Source organism: Dendrobium catenatum, unplaced genomic scaffold (genome assembly GCF_001605985.2).
Source record: "Dendrobium catenatum unplaced genomic scaffold, ASM160598v2 fragScaff_scaffold_841, whole genome shotgun sequence".
Taxonomy (NCBI): Eukaryota; Viridiplantae; Streptophyta; class Magnoliopsida; order Asparagales; family Orchidaceae; genus Dendrobium; species Dendrobium catenatum.
The window spans coordinates 386,964-405,178 of NW_021319303.1; the positions used below are offsets into that span (position 1 = coordinate 386,964).

The 18,215-nt window shown below is 38.8% G+C and overlaps 1 protein-coding gene across 2 annotated transcripts in view; it reads left to right on the plus strand.

Moving 5' to 3' along the window:
- LOC110111359 (ethylene receptor 2) overlaps positions 1-17,034 on the plus strand; it is a 23,859-nt gene extending 6,825 nt beyond the window's left edge. The window contains exons 2-3 of one of the 2 annotated variants that reach the window (XM_020843189.2): positions 5,029-6,877; positions 16,273-17,034. In XM_020843189.2, coding sequence (XP_020698848.1) covers positions 5,144-6,877; positions 16,273-16,815 — 2,277 coding nt within the window. In that variant the 5' untranslated portion in view covers positions 5,029-5,143 and the 3' untranslated portion in view covers positions 16,816-17,034. The remainder of the gene's footprint in view (positions 1-5,028; positions 6,878-16,272) is intronic. The other variant, XM_020843190.2, reaches the window with a different exon arrangement.
- Positions 17,035-18,215: the final 1,181 nt, after the last annotated feature.

Consider the following 18,215-nt stretch of genomic DNA (forward strand, 5'->3'; position numbering starts at 1 on the left):
CTCATCCGAACAGGAAGGGAAATCCGTCGAAGGAGCGAAGTCGAACAGTACAAGGAGCCGAAGAAGCGGCGAAGGGTAGAGAGTTTCTTCGACAGTTGCTTCCGATCAAGATGCTGTGACTTCCGATCCTTCAGGGAGGGAAAGTCGGTGCAGGGAGCGAAGTCGAACAGCAGGGAGGAGTCGGGGGAGAGATCAAAGCGGAGAAATGAGAGAAAGAGGCCTTCGGCCTCTTTTCCTTGGCTCTTTAACGACACGAGGTCGTGCGTCGTGGGAGAAATGTCGCGGACGTGTCTGCGACGTGCTGAATTCGGCGCCGGACAGAGGGCAGTAAGGTATTTTTTTTCTTTTTTTTTTCTTTGTTCTGTTGGCTTACGGGAAAGGGTTAACAGGCGGGCCTCAAGGCGAGCCTAATATTACGCAATTTTAAACAATGATAAGATGAATCTAAGTGATCTTGGTTGCTCAATTTCGATATCACTAAGTATTAAGTTATCTAAAAAATATTTTATGATAAGGAGGAGCAACATTGACCTTTTAGTGGATTGTTTTGATTTGTGGTCAAAATCGCTTGAATGGCGCTATAGAAATCTATAAAGATGCACTGCTTCTATATATTCAAGGAGGTTTTGAAGCTGGAAGGAGCCACTAAGAAGGATTCGAGAGGAGGGTATCCACGACTCTCTTTATATGCACCCAATGCCCCTTAATGCCAATAAGACAGACACCTACTGTTGACACTGAAGCCGATTCCTACTATCACCAACAATGCCAATGCCCACTATCAACACCAATGCCTATGTGTGGAGTGACCAACAAGGATGACACTGACCAAGATGCGTGGCATTACCATCTGGATGATGACTACCTTTTCCATCGACGTTGATGCTTGCGTTACCAGCAAATCGATGCTTGTAATTGTCCACAACATTGATGCCTGTCATTGCCAACCCGCGCCGTACCCGTGTCCTATATTTTTTAAAAAAGCCGTGTCCCGTGTCGTGTCGTGCCCGTGTCCATGCATCATAGCCAACAATTCAAACATGCACTATCATGAACAAACTCTATGCTTATTATCAACACCAAAAATGATGCTTGTCGTCACCAAAAAGGCTGATGTTTGCAATTGACATCGATGTTGACCGTCACCGTCAACATCTACATCGATGTTTACACCCATGCTGATGCTTGCTATTGTCAATAAAATTGATGCTCGCAGTTAAGACCAACACTAATACCTTCCATCATCAATAACCCTAGCGCTTTCCATCATTAACAATATCAACATTTGTCATTTAGTCTAACCTTGGTGCCTATTATAGCCAACAAGATTGATGCTCATAGTCACCACTAAAACTAATGCCAACCGTCACCAATAGGGTCAATGCTCGCACCGATGTCTATTATCATCAATAACATTGATGCTTGTCGTCAACAAGGCTATGCTTGTTGTTGACACCAAAATCGATGCTTTCCATTGCAACCAAGACTGAAAACCACTGTCATTAATAACCACGACACTTATCATTGCCAAGAAGGTTGATGGCCACCCGAATACCAACTCTGGTGCCATTGTTAGTATAACCCTAACACTAATGTCACCATCAACATTGATGCTTGTTATTGCTACTAAAGCTCATGTTCATAATCTTTAACAACTTTGATACTCACCATCACCAATATGATCGATGCCCTTCATCACTACCAACACATTAATACATCCAAGCCAAGAAGGCTAGCCCCTATCATTAACACAAGCACCAATGGTCGTGGTCAATAGGAATGATTTTCATCATCAATAACCCCAATACTTGCCGTTGCTAACAAGATTGATGCACATAATAGCCACCACGGTTTATTCCTGTTATTAAATATAACCTTGATGTTAGCCGTTGCCAATAAGATTGACTACCACTATCAATACTAGCCCCAATACCTATCATTGCCAATAAGGTTGACATCCAGTATCCCCACCATTGATGATGTTCTTTGTTGCCAATAGGACCGATGCTCGTCTTCAAGACCATTATTGATACTTACTACCATCATGGAAGTTGACCTTTGTCATCATTAATAATAGAGATGCCCATTGTTGAAATCTATGTTGATATTTGCTGTCACTACCAAGATTGATGGCTTCCATCATCAATAACCAAAATGTTCACCACCATCAATAAGATTGATGCCTACCGTCAACGCCAAACTCAATCTTTTCCATCGACACCAATGTTAATGTCTCTTGATCCAACAATGTTGAGGCTTGTTGTCGATAATAATCCTAATGCCATTGCCAATAAGATTGACATATTATTGACATTAGTGCTGACGCCCTCCATCACTTATAAAGCTTATACCCACATCAACACAAACACTGAAACTCTTTATTGCCATCAAAGTTGATGTCAACCATTGTCAACAAATTTGATGTTTATCATCAGCAAGGTCGATCCCTGTTGTTGACACCAATGCTGATATTAGATATTACCATCAAATTTAATGCATGCCATCATTAACAATCCCACAAACATAATCAGAAACACCACCTATGCCTCTTGTCACTATCAAGGTGGATGCCCACCCTTGCAAATAAGTTGGTGTCCACTATTGCCACCAAGGTTGATATCTACCTTCTTGGTCATTAGTATCCTCTTATGTAAGAAGAAATGATTGAGCAAACCACTGATCATCTCTTGATGTCAACTCTAACGTTTCAAGGTTCCTCCTAATTCCTATGGAAGCTGAGTTCAACAATTCATGTCTACTACATTGTATCAAAAACTTATCAAGTTACATGGAGCTTCAATTCCTGCCTAAGAGGGGCGGGCTAGCACTTCTGTCGCTCCATCCCCGCATGGGCAAAAAACCTGCCACTATCTCGGCTGGGCTACCAAAGGCTCTAGGGAAGTCGGATGTACAATTGCCGTCAAAATTATGGTGATGGTGGGCATTGTCTATAGTGGCAACAAAAGGTGCCAATGTTATTGATAACGGCTGCATTAGTCTAGTTGTGATGGTGGACATTAGCGTTAGTGGTATGATGGGTATCTTGGTTGGTATAGCAAGTGTTGACATTGTCGGTGATGACAAGCATCAAGGTTATTGATAACAAGTGTTGACCTTAATGGCAACAAAAGAAATTGACCTTATGAGCAACCTAGGATGTTAGGGTTGTTCATGATGACAAACATTAACCATGGTGGTGATAGTGGGTGTAGGTTTTAATGACAATTATCTATTTTGTTGGTGATGACAAGCATCAACATTGGAGAAGACAATGGACATTAGGATTATTGATGATAATGGGAATTTGTGTTATTGATATTGGTGGCATTGGGTTTATTGACAATAACGAACATTATCTTATTGGCGATTACGGAAGTTGACATTGGTGTGGACAATGGGCATTAGCCTTGTTGGCGATGGTGGTTGTTAGTAGTAATAACATTATTGATGGTGTTGATGATGGGTGTAAGTCTTGGTGGCGATGCTAGTGTCAGCCTTGGTGGTAATGGATGACATGAACCTTGGTGGAAATGGATGGTGTTGCCCTTGATGGTGACGATGATTGTTAATCCTGGTGGTGGTGACAAATGTCATGTTGTCGACAATGGTCGATGTTGACCTTATTAGTGATGGTGTTAATTAGTGTTGTTGGTAATTATGGATGTCAATCTTGGTGGAGATAATGCCATCATTATTTATTGGTGATGATGGGTGTAATCCATGGTGGCGATAACGAGTATCATTGTTATTGGTAATGACAAGCTTCAAAGGTATTGGCGACGCTGTAATGGTGCATGTTGACATTGTTAATGACAATGGGCTTAAGCCTTGGTCTAGATGGTGGACAATATACTTGTTGGAGGTGATGGATGTTATCCTTGTTAGGGATGATGGACATTAGTTTTTTTTTTTTTTTTTTTAATTTATTTATTTATAACGAGTGTCAATTTTGCTAGCAGAAGCAAGTAACGGTGTTGTTATCGGTGGTTGGCCAATAAGGTCGATGCTCAGCATTGCCAAAAGGCTTACACTCATTCTTGCCACTAATGTCATCAACCATTGTCAAGCGAACGTTGACTTTTGTCATTTCTACCAAGGTTAACTTTCAACATTGCCAACATGGCAAACACCCAACATTGATACTAATGTTGAGGCTTTCCTTCAATACCAACCCTAACACTAATCGTCGATACCCACGTTAAAGCTTGAGATTGACACCAATGTCGAATCTCATCATTGTCACCAACGTTGATGCTCACCATTGATATCACATCAATGCCCTCCATTGACACTATGTTCATGATAGCCATCAACACCATTGCCGATGCTAGTCATCTCCAATAACATTGATGCTCACCATTGCAACCAAGGTTGAAGTTCGTAGTCATGATCATGATCAACGCTCGTTGTCACCACCACGGCTGAAGCTCCTTGTTGCCACTAAGGTTGATCCTTGCCACTGCCACCAAGAACGGTGCTTGTTGTTGCGAACTAGATCGACCCTTGGCGCTTCCACCAATCCCATTGCCCGCTTTCTTGATCACTATTCTTTCTTAATATAAAGTTAACAATAGAGTGGGCCATTGATCGTGTTTTAACAGCTCCAATGCCTCAATACTCCTATTTCCTCAATGAAAGCTAACTTTCATAATTTATGTCCATTATATTATATGATGAAACTTCTCTGGATATAGAAAGTTCATCCTTTGTAATATATGACTTACACTAGTGAAATCATTTCAACTAGGCCAATCCTCGTGTTTTTTTCTCCGGATTTTCATGTAAAACTTCCTTAGTATCCTATGAGTTGTTTGTAACTTATTATCTGCATGCGTGTAAGATTTTCGTGCGATACTAAAAGATGAACTCCCTCTAAATCTTCTGACATAACAAGGCCGCTAATCACTTGAACTGTTGAAGAAATAGGCTTAGCTTCATGGTTTATTATTTTGTTTTCTAAACATTTCTTACTATTGTTCCATTCTCTTCTCAGTATCTGCTATATATGTATCTAAAATGGATTTTTAGGGTTCAAAAAGGTGGATTGAAGACTGGGCATTAATTATATGCTCCTGTAATAAGGAATTTTGGATATTCAGTGCCCTTATATATAAATGGATTGAATGAAGCTCCATCTGATGAAATGTTGAGAACATTGTGCCATGGCTTGCTGTTTTTTTCGCTTATGCTCTCTGCATCGTCCATTGAGGTTGGATATCCCCGCTGCAATTGTTATATTGATAGTTATTTTAGTGCTGAAGGCATTCTTCAATGTCAGAAAGTAAGTGATTTCTTGATTGCGGCTGCCTACTTCTCCATACCTCTTGAGCTCCTATATTTTGCTACTTGCTCGGATCTGTTTCCCTTCAAATGGATCGTCTTCCAGTTTGGAGCCTTCATAGTCCTTTGTGGACTAACTCATTTACTCAATGTGTTTACTTACGAGCCCCACTCTTTTCTCTTAATGTTGAGCCTCACAATCTCTAAGTTTTTCACTGCATTGGTCTCCTTTGCAACTGCAATTACTCTGTTAACGTTGTTCCCTCAACTTTTGAGATTGAAAGTGAGGGAGAATTTTCTGAGAATTAAAGCCCGGGAACTTGACAGGGAGGTTGGAATGATGAAGAGAAAGGAGGAAGCAAGTTGGCATGTGAGAATGCTGACCCAGGAGATTCGGAAATCCCTTGATCGGCATACTATCCTCTACACAACTTTAGTGGAGCTTTCAAAAACCTTGGGGCTGCAGAATTGTGCTGTATGGATGCCGGATGAAGCTAAGAAGGTGATGAACTTGACCCATGAGTTGAGGCAGAGGCATTCAATGGAGTTGGTGTTTGAGCATTCTATCCCCATTACTAATCAGGATGTTGTTGAGGTTAAGGAATCAAAGGGTGTAACAATACTCAGGCCTGATTCTTTGCTTGCATTGGCAAGCAGTGGGGGAGATCCTGAACCAGGGCCAATTGCTGCAATTAGGATGCCAATGTTGAAGGTGTCCAATTTTAAAGGTGGGACGCCGGAGCTTGTAAAGGCCTCTTATGCCATATTGGTGCTAGTTCTCCCTAGAGATAATTCTAGGATTTGGAGCTTTCATGAAAAAGATATTATCGAAGTAATTGCTGATCAAGTAGCTGTTGCTCTCTCTCATGCTGCAGTATTGGAGGAGTCACAATTAATGAGGGATAAAATGGCTGAGCAGAATAGGGCTTTACTGCATGAGAAGCAGAATGCCTTTATGGCAAGTGAAGCAAGAAACTCCTTCCAAAGGGTCATGAGCCAGGGAATTAGAAGGCCAGTGCACTACATCTTGGGTTTATTATCTATGATGCAACAAGAAGAATTGAGTCCTGAGCAAAGGCTTATCATCAACACTATCACAAAAACCAGTGGAGTTGTTTCAAACTTGGTAACTGATGCAATGAAGATATCTAACATCAACAATGAGAGATTAACATTGGAGAGAAGGTTGTTTTACTTGCATTCTCTGATCAAGGAGGCTGCTATTGCTGCTAGGTGCCTTTGTACTCGTAGAGGATTTGGTTTTGGCTTTCAGGTTGATAATGCTGTACCTGATATAGTTGTTGGTGATGAAAAGAGAATCTTTCATGTTATACTTCATGCCATTGATAGGTTGTTAAGTGGTTATTCTGAGGGATTTGTTAGTTTTCAAGTTCATCCCTATAATGTACCCCAAGATGGTGAACAGCAATGGATCTCATGGAAAACAAACTTTCCTGGTGTTTTTGTTAAGTTTGAGATTGGGATCAGAATACCAGAATCTAGTGATTCAAGTTTATCACATGAACGCATTTGGAAACTCGAAGCTGAGGGTTATGACATGGGCCTTGGTTTCAATATGTGCAAAAAACTTGTGCAGGTAAACATTTTTAAAACATTTACCTTTCAAATCTGAACATTGATGTCAATGAACTTTTTCCAGGGCCTTGAAACTCTGTTTTTCTCATAAATGATATTAGAATTTTAGTTTACTATATTGTCAGTTATAGATCTTATAATTCAAGCTATGTTGTCAGAGGTACAAGTTTAAATAGATGGAAGAATCATTTGCGTTATACTTTTTTGTTGTAGATTTAACGCAAGTCATTTATCTGTGATAACACCACGCACCTTGGACTAGCCCTTATCGCAGCCAGAGCTTAATTACTTCGTAGACAAATCTCCTCAACATTAGCAATTACCAGAATCATTGCTGATTGTTGCCATCATCCTAAGAAGACCATCCTCTACACACTAAATGTCTTCTCACCACCTACTTGGCCTTTAAGATGGTCATCTGCTCTAACTTCCAACCTAATAATCTGGAAGAACTCTACTCCCTTTTGTGTAGTGGAGAGACAAACCTACAAATTGAAGCTGCCAGAAAGATTGCTTTTCTTCTAGTAACCAAAACACCAGTTGCAATTGTTATTATTGGGGTCTATGGCCATGGCCACCCTAGTACCTACCTCGGACATGGCAAAGCTCATCCCCTCAACTCCAAAATCGGCCAGTCCTCTTCCTCTGATTATTGAGATGGCAGATTTTCCTCTCCACTACACACCGACAAATTTGCAGCAAAGTTGGCCATACGGCTGCCCGATGATGGTATCATCAAGTTCTCTCATATACTGGTCAAACACCAACTCCACAAGCTCTCTTTGCCTAAACCCGATCTCTGCCATCTACTCAGCAATCTATCTTGAACGGTACCTGAACTCTAGTGCTGCTTCACAGCTCACTGATCTCCATAAACACTTCCAAGGGTTGCATCAAGTTGCGCTTGGACAAGGCCACTCTACTCCTTGCTCCCCACTCTTGCAAGTAAGCCCCTTCGATCTCACATTCTCCATGTCCAAAATCTATCCTATAATTTTATCTCTGCCATTTCCTTTGATGCAAATGGCTACCATAAAGGTCTAGAATACTCAACACACCAACCTTGGATCCTGCCATAAGAGCATCTACCTTGTCTGCTACATCCTTAAGCCCTGTCATAAGCGCCTCTACCTTGCCTACAACTCTTCATAGTAGCTATTTTTCACCTACCTTGCTCTTAACTCCACACAATTGATTCAGGATTTATGGCATTGACAGCTTGGACTGTGACACTCATCCACAATTTCTATGTTAGCAAAAAGTAATCCCATAATATGTATCCACCCAACTGTCAGGTATTCCACATGCCAAATAAATCCTGTACTATCACCATATTCACTCAATTTCATAGCATGGAAATATCTAATTTCTCAATTTAGTCAAAATTCTTTTAATTGACGGAGGGGTCGAATGCCTCATTAATCATGACAAACATCTATTTGGTTCACTTGAGCAAAATGGTGTTGCTGAATGCAAGCACCAACACCTCATTGAAGCTATTATAATATTTTGTTGCTATTCTACATCATTTTAGATAGATACTCTTCTCATTGCTAACCTGTGTCATTAATTGCACACCGTCTCCCGCTACAAATAATAGATCTCCATGCCAATTACGCTTCAACACCAAACCTGACTACTCTAATGTAAAGATATTTGGTTGCCAGTGTTTCCTCTAGCTGATATCAGAAGTTGTTGACAATCTATCACCACACTAATCTTCCTTTACACTGATTGGCTATGCCCTCTTGCAAAAAGGATACAAATGTCACGAGACAATCATTGACAAGACCTGCATATCCCTCCACGTATTATTCAATGAAGCAATTTATCCTTAACAAACCATCTCCTCCCAACCACCACAACTTGTTCCCCAAGCATAACCCCCACTTGTTAACACCTATATCAATTTCCAGCATTCCCTTGTAGTTAAAACATTACAAATCCATAACTCCAGACATGAATTGTATAATACCTAGCCCACTTCAAACAATAAACACCACCCCATGCTCCCCCTCACCTCCCCAAAAAAAATCCAGCAAGTTTGCCAATGCAAAACCTTGTTCTTGAACGGTCACCAACCTATCAACTAGAGCCCCTACCTCCCATGCACCACATAAATACTCCATAACCCAAAGGCATACTAAGGTTAGAAACTACTTCCACATAAGCTTCTACCTGCTATTCATTTGCTATCAAAGACCACAAATGGCATATAGATGTTTGAAGAATTTCAACCCTCCTTGAACAAGGAACTTGGGTCCTCGCCTTTCTATCACCAAATTAAAATCTTATTGTATGCAAATGGACATTCCAAACCAAGTACAATATAGTTGGCTCCAGTGCTCATTATACAACACTTCTTGTCGCATAAGTCTACAAACAAGGTTATGAAATTTACTATATCGAAACATTCTTCTCGACCACCGAAATACCTAACCATTCACATTCTCCTCATTGTTGCTCTCATGCATGACTGACCTATAAATAAATTGGATGTTTGTAGTGCTTTTCTTCATAACAATCCCAATGAGATTGTATAAATGACTCAACTCAATATATTTAAAGAACCTCATGACGCAAATCCTGTTTGTCTCCTAAAGAAAGCTCTTTATTGCCTCCCCTCAATAGTAGTATGCTACATTTACCAATCACTTGCAATTAGTTGGTTTCACAACTGGAAGTACCGATCCCTCCATGCTTCTGTACAGCAACATCACCACTCACATATATATCCTCATTTATGTGGATGATAAGGACATCGGACCATGGAGAGGCTATCGTAGGAGAGGCCGACGATCTACGGCCGTGATTGAGTCATTATATTTCTAGTTTTTGTTGTTTGTATGAGACTTATTTATGTTATTAGTTTGTTCCCTGTTTTGCCCAGCTTAGTTGTTTATGTTGTGGTTGATATTGAGGGGTATTGTTGTCTTTTATTTATCTCCTGTTTTGCCCTCTACTTATGTGATGTGTCATAGGCATTATTGTCTTGTGGTTATTTCTTTTGTTTAGGCCTATATACGATCAACAATAATCAAGCCTTCAATGAATGCACTGATATCCTACAAGCAGAGATAGTTGATTTGCAGCAGATGCAAGTACCTGCGAGCCACTAGGGGACCCATCGCACACATTAAATGCTATCTAAGAGCAGATATATAGTAAATGCAAGTACCTACAAGTAGCGTGGGAGAACCTACAATGTACACAACATCTTGCTAGCGAAAGTGGCAAGTGATTTGTAGTATCTTTTGCGAAGAAGAGCAGATGACCCATCTGAAGAAGATGGAGTTGATGCTCAACTTGCTTGAATATTTTGGATCAACTGATGTTGCTGCCTTACAAATGGAGCTTGTGCAATCCCCGTAACAAGGTATTGACAGGTGATAGATACAACTGTCCTGATTGCAGACAATGATGCTCCTATGCAAACATATAGTGTAATATGCAATAAATGTAAACATCTGCTGTTAATGGCGGAAGTGCTGTCTCATGTACGACAATGGTAATCAGCAGCATGCAACAAGTATCACTGTATTCTAGTTGATAACCGCGCTGAGGAGAAGTGCATTCACCTCATATCAGAATTGAAAGTTTTGTTGATCAAGTACAACTGAGTCCTGCAATTGATAATTCCAAAAGACTACTATTGACAGTTGGGTATAAAGGCAACTCGACATACAGCGTAAACCCGCTAATACACTATCAAAGGAAGACTCCAATGTGTCACAAGAAATACCGAAGACTTCCGGCAATTGCAAGTATATGTAAGCTGCTGTAAGAAACTTATTGATCTGCTACTAGCAAGAGGCCCTAACTGTGACATTAAGCATGCGAGGTTAAATGACTTTATGAACAATTATATAGAATCAAATAATGAGTTGTTGAAGAAAAATATGTCTCATTTTATCATCTCTTTAGAAATATTGAGGATCTTGAAGATATGTTGCATCACTTGAATGGGGAGCAAATATCTGGAGATCAAGCCTCGCCACCCAATGTCCTATATTGTGCATCACAAATGCATAAAATAGACCCCTCAAGTATACTATTATGGAGTCATAGAAGAAACTTCAATGTACCATGTGCGTATCAGATGCTAGAATGTAGCTTAGACATCGAAGATGACCTTGCACTCTGTCATATCCATGCTTCGAGGAGACTACCTCGTGATGAGTCAAAGACAAAGAAATCTAATGTTGCACCAGTCGATCCTTTGGTCTTATCAGATAATGATACCTCATTTATCACAAAACAATCATGTCGTTTGGATGTCCTTATCCAGTCTAAGCAAGGATCGGTTGACTTATGAAATTGATCACTAAGGATAAAACGGTAATCATAAGGAAACTTGCTGGACTAAGTGGTTTGCTTATAACTTATCAATGGAAGCAGAATGCACCTCATGTCATTGCTTCTACGGATAAGGACGGAGCCTACATTAGAACGATGAAGTATCTCATGGCACTGGATTTGTAAAACTCATACAAGTGGATAGAAACTGTTTGGAGATTCCTAAATAAATTTGACACATTTATCAACAGTGGTTAGTTGCATAGTTGATAATCACAAAATACCCCTTTACATTATATGCAAATATTTTGAATTGCCCTCATACATGCATTTGCATAATAATCCTTTCAAGGCATGTCATTTTGACATTGGAATCATATCTCAAAATAGTCTCTCTGCATATATTTACAGGATGCTGAGATTTCATTCTAGCATGTTGCCTCGACATTGCTATTTCATTCCAAAAATGATCTCTAGCATGCATTGGTGAGATGCAGGGGGTTTCATTCAAGAATGTCATTTGACATTGTAATCACATTCAAAAATACCCACACATACATTTACAATAAGCAGAGGGTTTAACTTAAGTACATATCTCAATATTGTACTTACATGCAAGAATATGGCTTGTACATGCATTACAATATGTAGGACACTTTACACGAACATGAAAACTATTCATGCCGATGTGTATATACACACACATGTACATCATACACATCCAATGCATATATAGAATTGCCGTATAGATATATCCAACAAGATACGTACAAAAGCATACACCCGCATGGGCTCCGGTGAGCGTATTGTAATGACATACGTGACATCTAAGGATGCTATGCGGGTTAAGAAATGAATTTAGATTCAAACCCGATTCTTTTCATGGAAGTGCTCCGGTGAGCGTATTGTAATGACATACGTGACATCTAAGGATGCTATGCGGGTTAAGAAATGAATTTAGATTCAAACCCGATTCTTTTCATGGAAGTAGACAGAGTTGATAATGTTCAATCAGCAAAAAAATGAAATAACCTATAAAAATCCCGATAATGGTCGCGTTGACAGAAAATCTCAACCTGAGGGGTCCCCAAACATTCAAAATGCCTCCCAAATGCACATGAAAATAAAAAACTCCAAAAATTACCAAAATAAAAAAAATTTAACAAAATTGAAAATTCATTCGTCAATAATTTAAAGCAAAATCCATTCATCCTTCGTAACTATTTGCCAAGATGGACAAACTTAAAATCACTTTAGCTAACAAAAAGCTAATGTCTGGTCGAAAATATTATTATGATTCATTCTCAAGTAGACAAATGCTAGTAAGGACATGCCATGTGTCTGGTGGCTTGCTGCTAAATGACACTACTAAATTATGGTCATGGCCAAAGCTCATATGTTCCTTTATGGCTTCAAATGATTGAGTAATGAATCAATATGATATGATTGATAGGGCATAAAGCTCTCCGTTAACTAAGGTGGATTCAAATTTATCTTCTTAGACAAATATTCAACCGAGGTCTACAAAGTGCTCTTGGCCGAAGTAACCCATGGCTGCCGACAATGATCCTTCTATCAGGTTGGGTCGACTACCTCCTACGACTAAGTAGACTATGGACCATGATGGCTCGGGATGACATAACCATAGGATCTTGATCAGTCTCATTATCATTCCCCCACCATCCACTATGAGGTGATGAAGTTTCCAATTTTAAATATTAAATTCTCAAATACCAAATCCATGCTGCTACTATATGCCAGATGCCACATATCTCTATGTATTTATTTGACAACTAGCCTTAATCGAAAGTTCTCTCGCATGATCGGGAGGGGTAATTAACTATAGGGGCTTGCACCTATAGGAAACCATAACTCATATCATAAAGTTCTTGAAAAATGAGGTAAAATCTATGAGTAGTAGCTTATCTACAAACCCAATCTGCCTTCTAAAAATTTGCCTCCGGTCTGAGGATGCTGCACGGGTTAAGAAATGAATTTATATTCGAACATGGTCCTTTGCCGGCAAGTAGATAGAATTGACAATTTTCAATCAACAAAAAATGAAATAACCTATAAAAACTTTGATAATGGCCGCATTGATAAAATATCTCAACCGGAGGGATCCCCAAACATTCAAAATGCCTCCCAAATGCCCATGAATAAAAAATTACCAAAATTTAAAATATTTAACAAAATTGAAAATTCAATCATTAATAACTTAAAGTAAAATTCATCCACCATCCGCAATTATTTGCTGAGGTGGAAAAACTTAAAATCACTTCAGCTCACAAAGAGCTAATGTCTGTTCGAAGATATTACTAGGATTCATTCTCAAGCAGTCACTTGTTAGTAAAGGACCTGACACGTGTCCTCTAACTGACGGTTTTGCTGCCAAATGACACCATAGGTAAATGGCTATGACTGGGGCCTTCTGAGTCGAGTGGTTTGTCGCCAATTGACATCAGAAAATTATGGTCATGGACAAAGCCCGTATGTTGCCCAATGACTTCAATTCGTTGAGTAATGAATTGACTTGATATGTTCGATAGGGCACAAAGTTTTATGTTTGCTAAGGTGGATTCAGATTTGTCTCCTTAGACAAATATTCACCCTATGTCTGCAATGTACCCTTGGACCAAGCAACCCATGACTGCCGACAAGGACCCTTCTATCAGGTGGATCGACTACCTCTTATGACTAAGTAGACTAGGGACCATGATGGCCTGGGATGACGGAACCATGAGATCTTGATCGGGCTTATCATCATTCCCCCACCATCCGCTACAAGGAGATGAAATTTCTAATTTTAAATACTAAATTCTCAAATACCAAATCCATGCTGCTACTATACAACATATACCACATATCTCTACGTATATGTTTGACGACTATCCTTAATCGAAAGTTCTCTCTCATGATCGGAAGGGGTAATTAACTATAGGGGCTTGCGCCTATAGGAACCAGAACTCAGATCATAAAGTCCTCGCAAAATGAGGGTGAAATCTCTTGGTAGTGACTTATCTAAAAAACCCAACATGCCTTCTAAAAATTTGCCAAATAAATGTAAGTGTAAAAACTCTCATCGACGACCCGAAAAAGTAAAGAAAGAGGGGGGTCCGCGGAGAGTCCGGGGTTTGAATTTTTGGAGCCCACAACATTTTATATGTGCATCAAATATATTTGAACTGACTACCGCTTCATTAGCAATTGCATTAATATGCAAGAGATCTCAGTTCATCACATCAACAGACAGGATCAACTAGTAGACATCTTCACCGCAGCTCAGCCAACTGCATGATTCAACCTATTACGTGGCCAATTGCTGCTGCAGTCAGGATCATCAATTTGATGGGAGCGGATAGCACCACACAGCATAATATACCACATATTCTCGTCTGTTAGCCGATACGAGCACAAGCACCTCTTGTGCCAGCCTTTATCACAGCCGTAGCATAGTAACCTCCTAGACCAATCCTCACCATTAGCAATTACTGAACTATACCGCCTGTCAGCTACCTAAGACTATCTATGACCACGGTAGATTGGAAAATGAGAAATTCTCTTCAGTTTATCCCTTTCTACCATGCTGCTTAGCAACAGCGGAACCAGGCGGTTTCATTTTTTGTATTTTGTTTATAAGTTTTCTGTTTATGATAAAAAAAATCCGTCTGCTACTTTGTTACTATTTTTAGTTTTATATTTAGATCAACTTATATAGTTATATTATATATGTTTTATATTTAAATCAATTTAAATTGTATTGATAATGATGCTATTATTTAGTTTTTTTTTTTAAATATGAAGAACATGTTGTATAAATTGTAAGTGTACTTTATCTTATATTTAGTAGTTTATTTTTTAAATAAAAAAATATTTAAAACTATCAATGCCGGCTTTCTAAACCCGGACGAAAAAAATTAAGAGGATTTAATAAAATTAAAAAAAGGCCCCCTCTATAAAAAATTTCTGGCTCCGCCACTGCTGCTTAGCGTATTGTCTTCCTCGTCATAATAATGCCAATCTACTTTCTAGTATAGCAGCTACTGTATTCTTTTTCCAGCTTTCCTAGCAGTCCAACCTATCGCAGAAGTCTTTAATCTAGAGCAGATTCGCAAGGATTTTACAGGATTTTTAGTAGCATCGATGGAGCACTTTTAAGTTGTGGATCTTCTTTTTGATCCTTTCCTTTCCCTCTTGAAATTTGCTTGATATTTGAGAGAATTGAGGAGAAGATGTACTACTGGTTTCTTTTAGAAACTAAAGTATTTGGGCTTTTATTCGTGAGAGAGGATAACATCCTGTGTCATATTTATAGAAATTGGGGCACAAGTTGAATCGAAAGTTAATCTTCTGTTCTAATCCAAATTCTTATCTAATCTTATCATGAAATTTAAATTTAAAAGTATCCAAAAGGACTAGTTCTTCCTAATTTAAATAAAAGTAAGTCTAATAAATTAATACAATTTAAATTCATTTTCTGGTTTGGTTCATTTTATACTTGTATCTAATCATAAATCTTGATTTTTGTTTATATGCTGTATTAATCTTTCTTGATATGTAGTTATTTGCAAGATAACAGCATTTGTCCTTGTTCTCACTATTATCGAATGCCTATAATTTTAACTACTGTTAAGAAGTTGACTCTTGTTTCGAATTTTTAAAGTAATAAGATTTCTGTAGTTTGGGCCAACCAATCTTAGAACTCAGGATTAAAATCTTATATGAAAACAATTACATATACATATCTCACAAAAAATATCGACATTGTACACATAAGCCTATATGTAGTTCTAATTCATTCCTTTTATGGTCACATTAAACAAAGGCCTTCCGATGACCCGATTAGAAATGTTTAGATATTAGATTTAACTTATGTTAAGAAAGACAGATGTAGACTTAAAAAGACTTGGTTAGAAAACATTAGAAATGATCTTTTATTAGATTTAAATGAGAATTTGATTTTTAACAAGACACAATGACGAAAAAGCTACGCTGATTTCAGAAATTGTTTGTTATGTTATTATGCTTTTTCTATTTCATAATGCAGAAAATTATGAGCTGATTGTTCCTATGCTAACCTTTCAACATTTTTTCTGACAGATGATGCATGGGGATATCTTGGTTGTTCCCAACTCCCATGGTTTCCCCAAAACTATAGAACTAGTTCTTCATTTCCAGCTTCAACAACCTCCCACTTCTTCCTCCGAATTACAGGGACTCCTCGCACACAATCACACTCCCTCCACACCAAATTTCAAAGGTCTCAGAGTTCTACTTGCAGATGACGATGGCCTCTGTCGATCAGTCACACGAAAACTCCTCGAGAAACTTGGCTGCGAGGTCGCTACAGTTTCTTCAGGGATCCAGTGCCTCTCTTCATTCAGTGCCTCTACTGCACCATACCAGCTTGTAATTGTAGAGCTTCAAATGCCGCAGATCGATGGATTTGAAGTAGCTAAGAGGATTCGGAAGTTGAGAAGCAGAAGCAGGCCTGCAATTGTGGCTCTGACTTCGAGCGCTGAGGAGCTTTTGTGGCAGCAGTGCTTGCATTCAGGTATGAATGGTCTGATCCGAAAACCTGTCATGTTACAAGCCTTAGGTGATGAGTTATATAGAGTCCTCCACAAACTTAGAACTGAATGATAGATAGATAACGATGAACCATATTAGATTTTGGTGATAGGCATTATGGATGCATATGTATACTAATTGTCGCCAGTGATTCGATCATATTTAGGAAAAAAATATTTATCAGGATATCTGGATGTGATTTGCAGCAAGATGGGAAGATTAGGGTTTTGTTTGGGTAGCTTTCTTACTGCTTTTTAAAGCAGTTTTTTAATACAAAAACTTTTTAAACTAGGTATTTATGTGTTAGAAAGCAGCTTTAAAAAGTAATTAGAAAGCTGTACAAATGAATGCCTTCTATCACTGAGCATTTGTTTTATAATTCTAACCATTATGGTTTCGGTTGAGACGAATTTTTTATTGCTTATTAAAGTAGATTTTTAATTTTTAGATTAAAAAGTTATTTTAAGAAGCAATAAGAAAGCCATTCCAAACAAAGTCTATATCAGAACATTCTGGTAAAAAATTATCAAATATCTGGATACAATTTTTATTCATCATATCTATGGATCACAAACTGGGAAAGTACTGAATGGGGGGGATCATTATTCCATTTATGAATAATTTTTCTTTGTAACCTTCCTAAGACTGATAAACAGGTGGTATTTGCCGCTATCATGTAGCTTTTTTTTTTTTCCAGTGATCAATATAAAAGAGGCCACTCATCATCATTCAGCTAAACAATTTTCCACCCCAAAAAAAAAAGTGCTATGATTTGGCCTTAGATAGCTTTTGTGCTTTGGCCACTTAGAATTTGATATTGGTATTTCATTTTGATTGAAAATTATCAAATACAAATAGAACTGTGATTTAAGAGATTTAATTTAGCAGACTTTCCCAACGATAGCTTCACTGCTACCCTAAAAAGAGATGTGGGGTCTGTGAATAGCAGAGCCCTGCATTGGGTACCCACACTCACACCCACCCATATCCAATGGGTATGAATAGGTATGGGTACGCCCATTACCTTAATGCCTTGTGGGTGGATATGGGTGGGTACTCAATATTGGGGGATAAATCAATTTGCATTGATAATCACCGTATATCTTATATTACTGCAATCCTCACTACGTAGTGTGCAACACTTAACCATGCTGCGACTACAGTAAATTATGATATGCGGCTTGAAAGTTTGCAATCAGAGCAAAGGGCAAATAGCCTCAAGGCTATCAGTTCGTGGCAGAATGCATTCAAAAAGTATGGAAAGTGGTGTGTACGACATCCCAAAAATCACCATGGGTGGGTGTGGGTGGCCGAATCCTGTCCGAGTAAAGCATGGGTACCCAAGCATAATCCCATGTAGGGCTTTGGTGAATAGGCAAGGTTTATTACAGGAAGGAGCTGCAAGAACATAGAGAAACGCCTTAGCTTCCTATTGTCTTAGGGCATCTCCAACCGAAAACTTCATTTTTCAC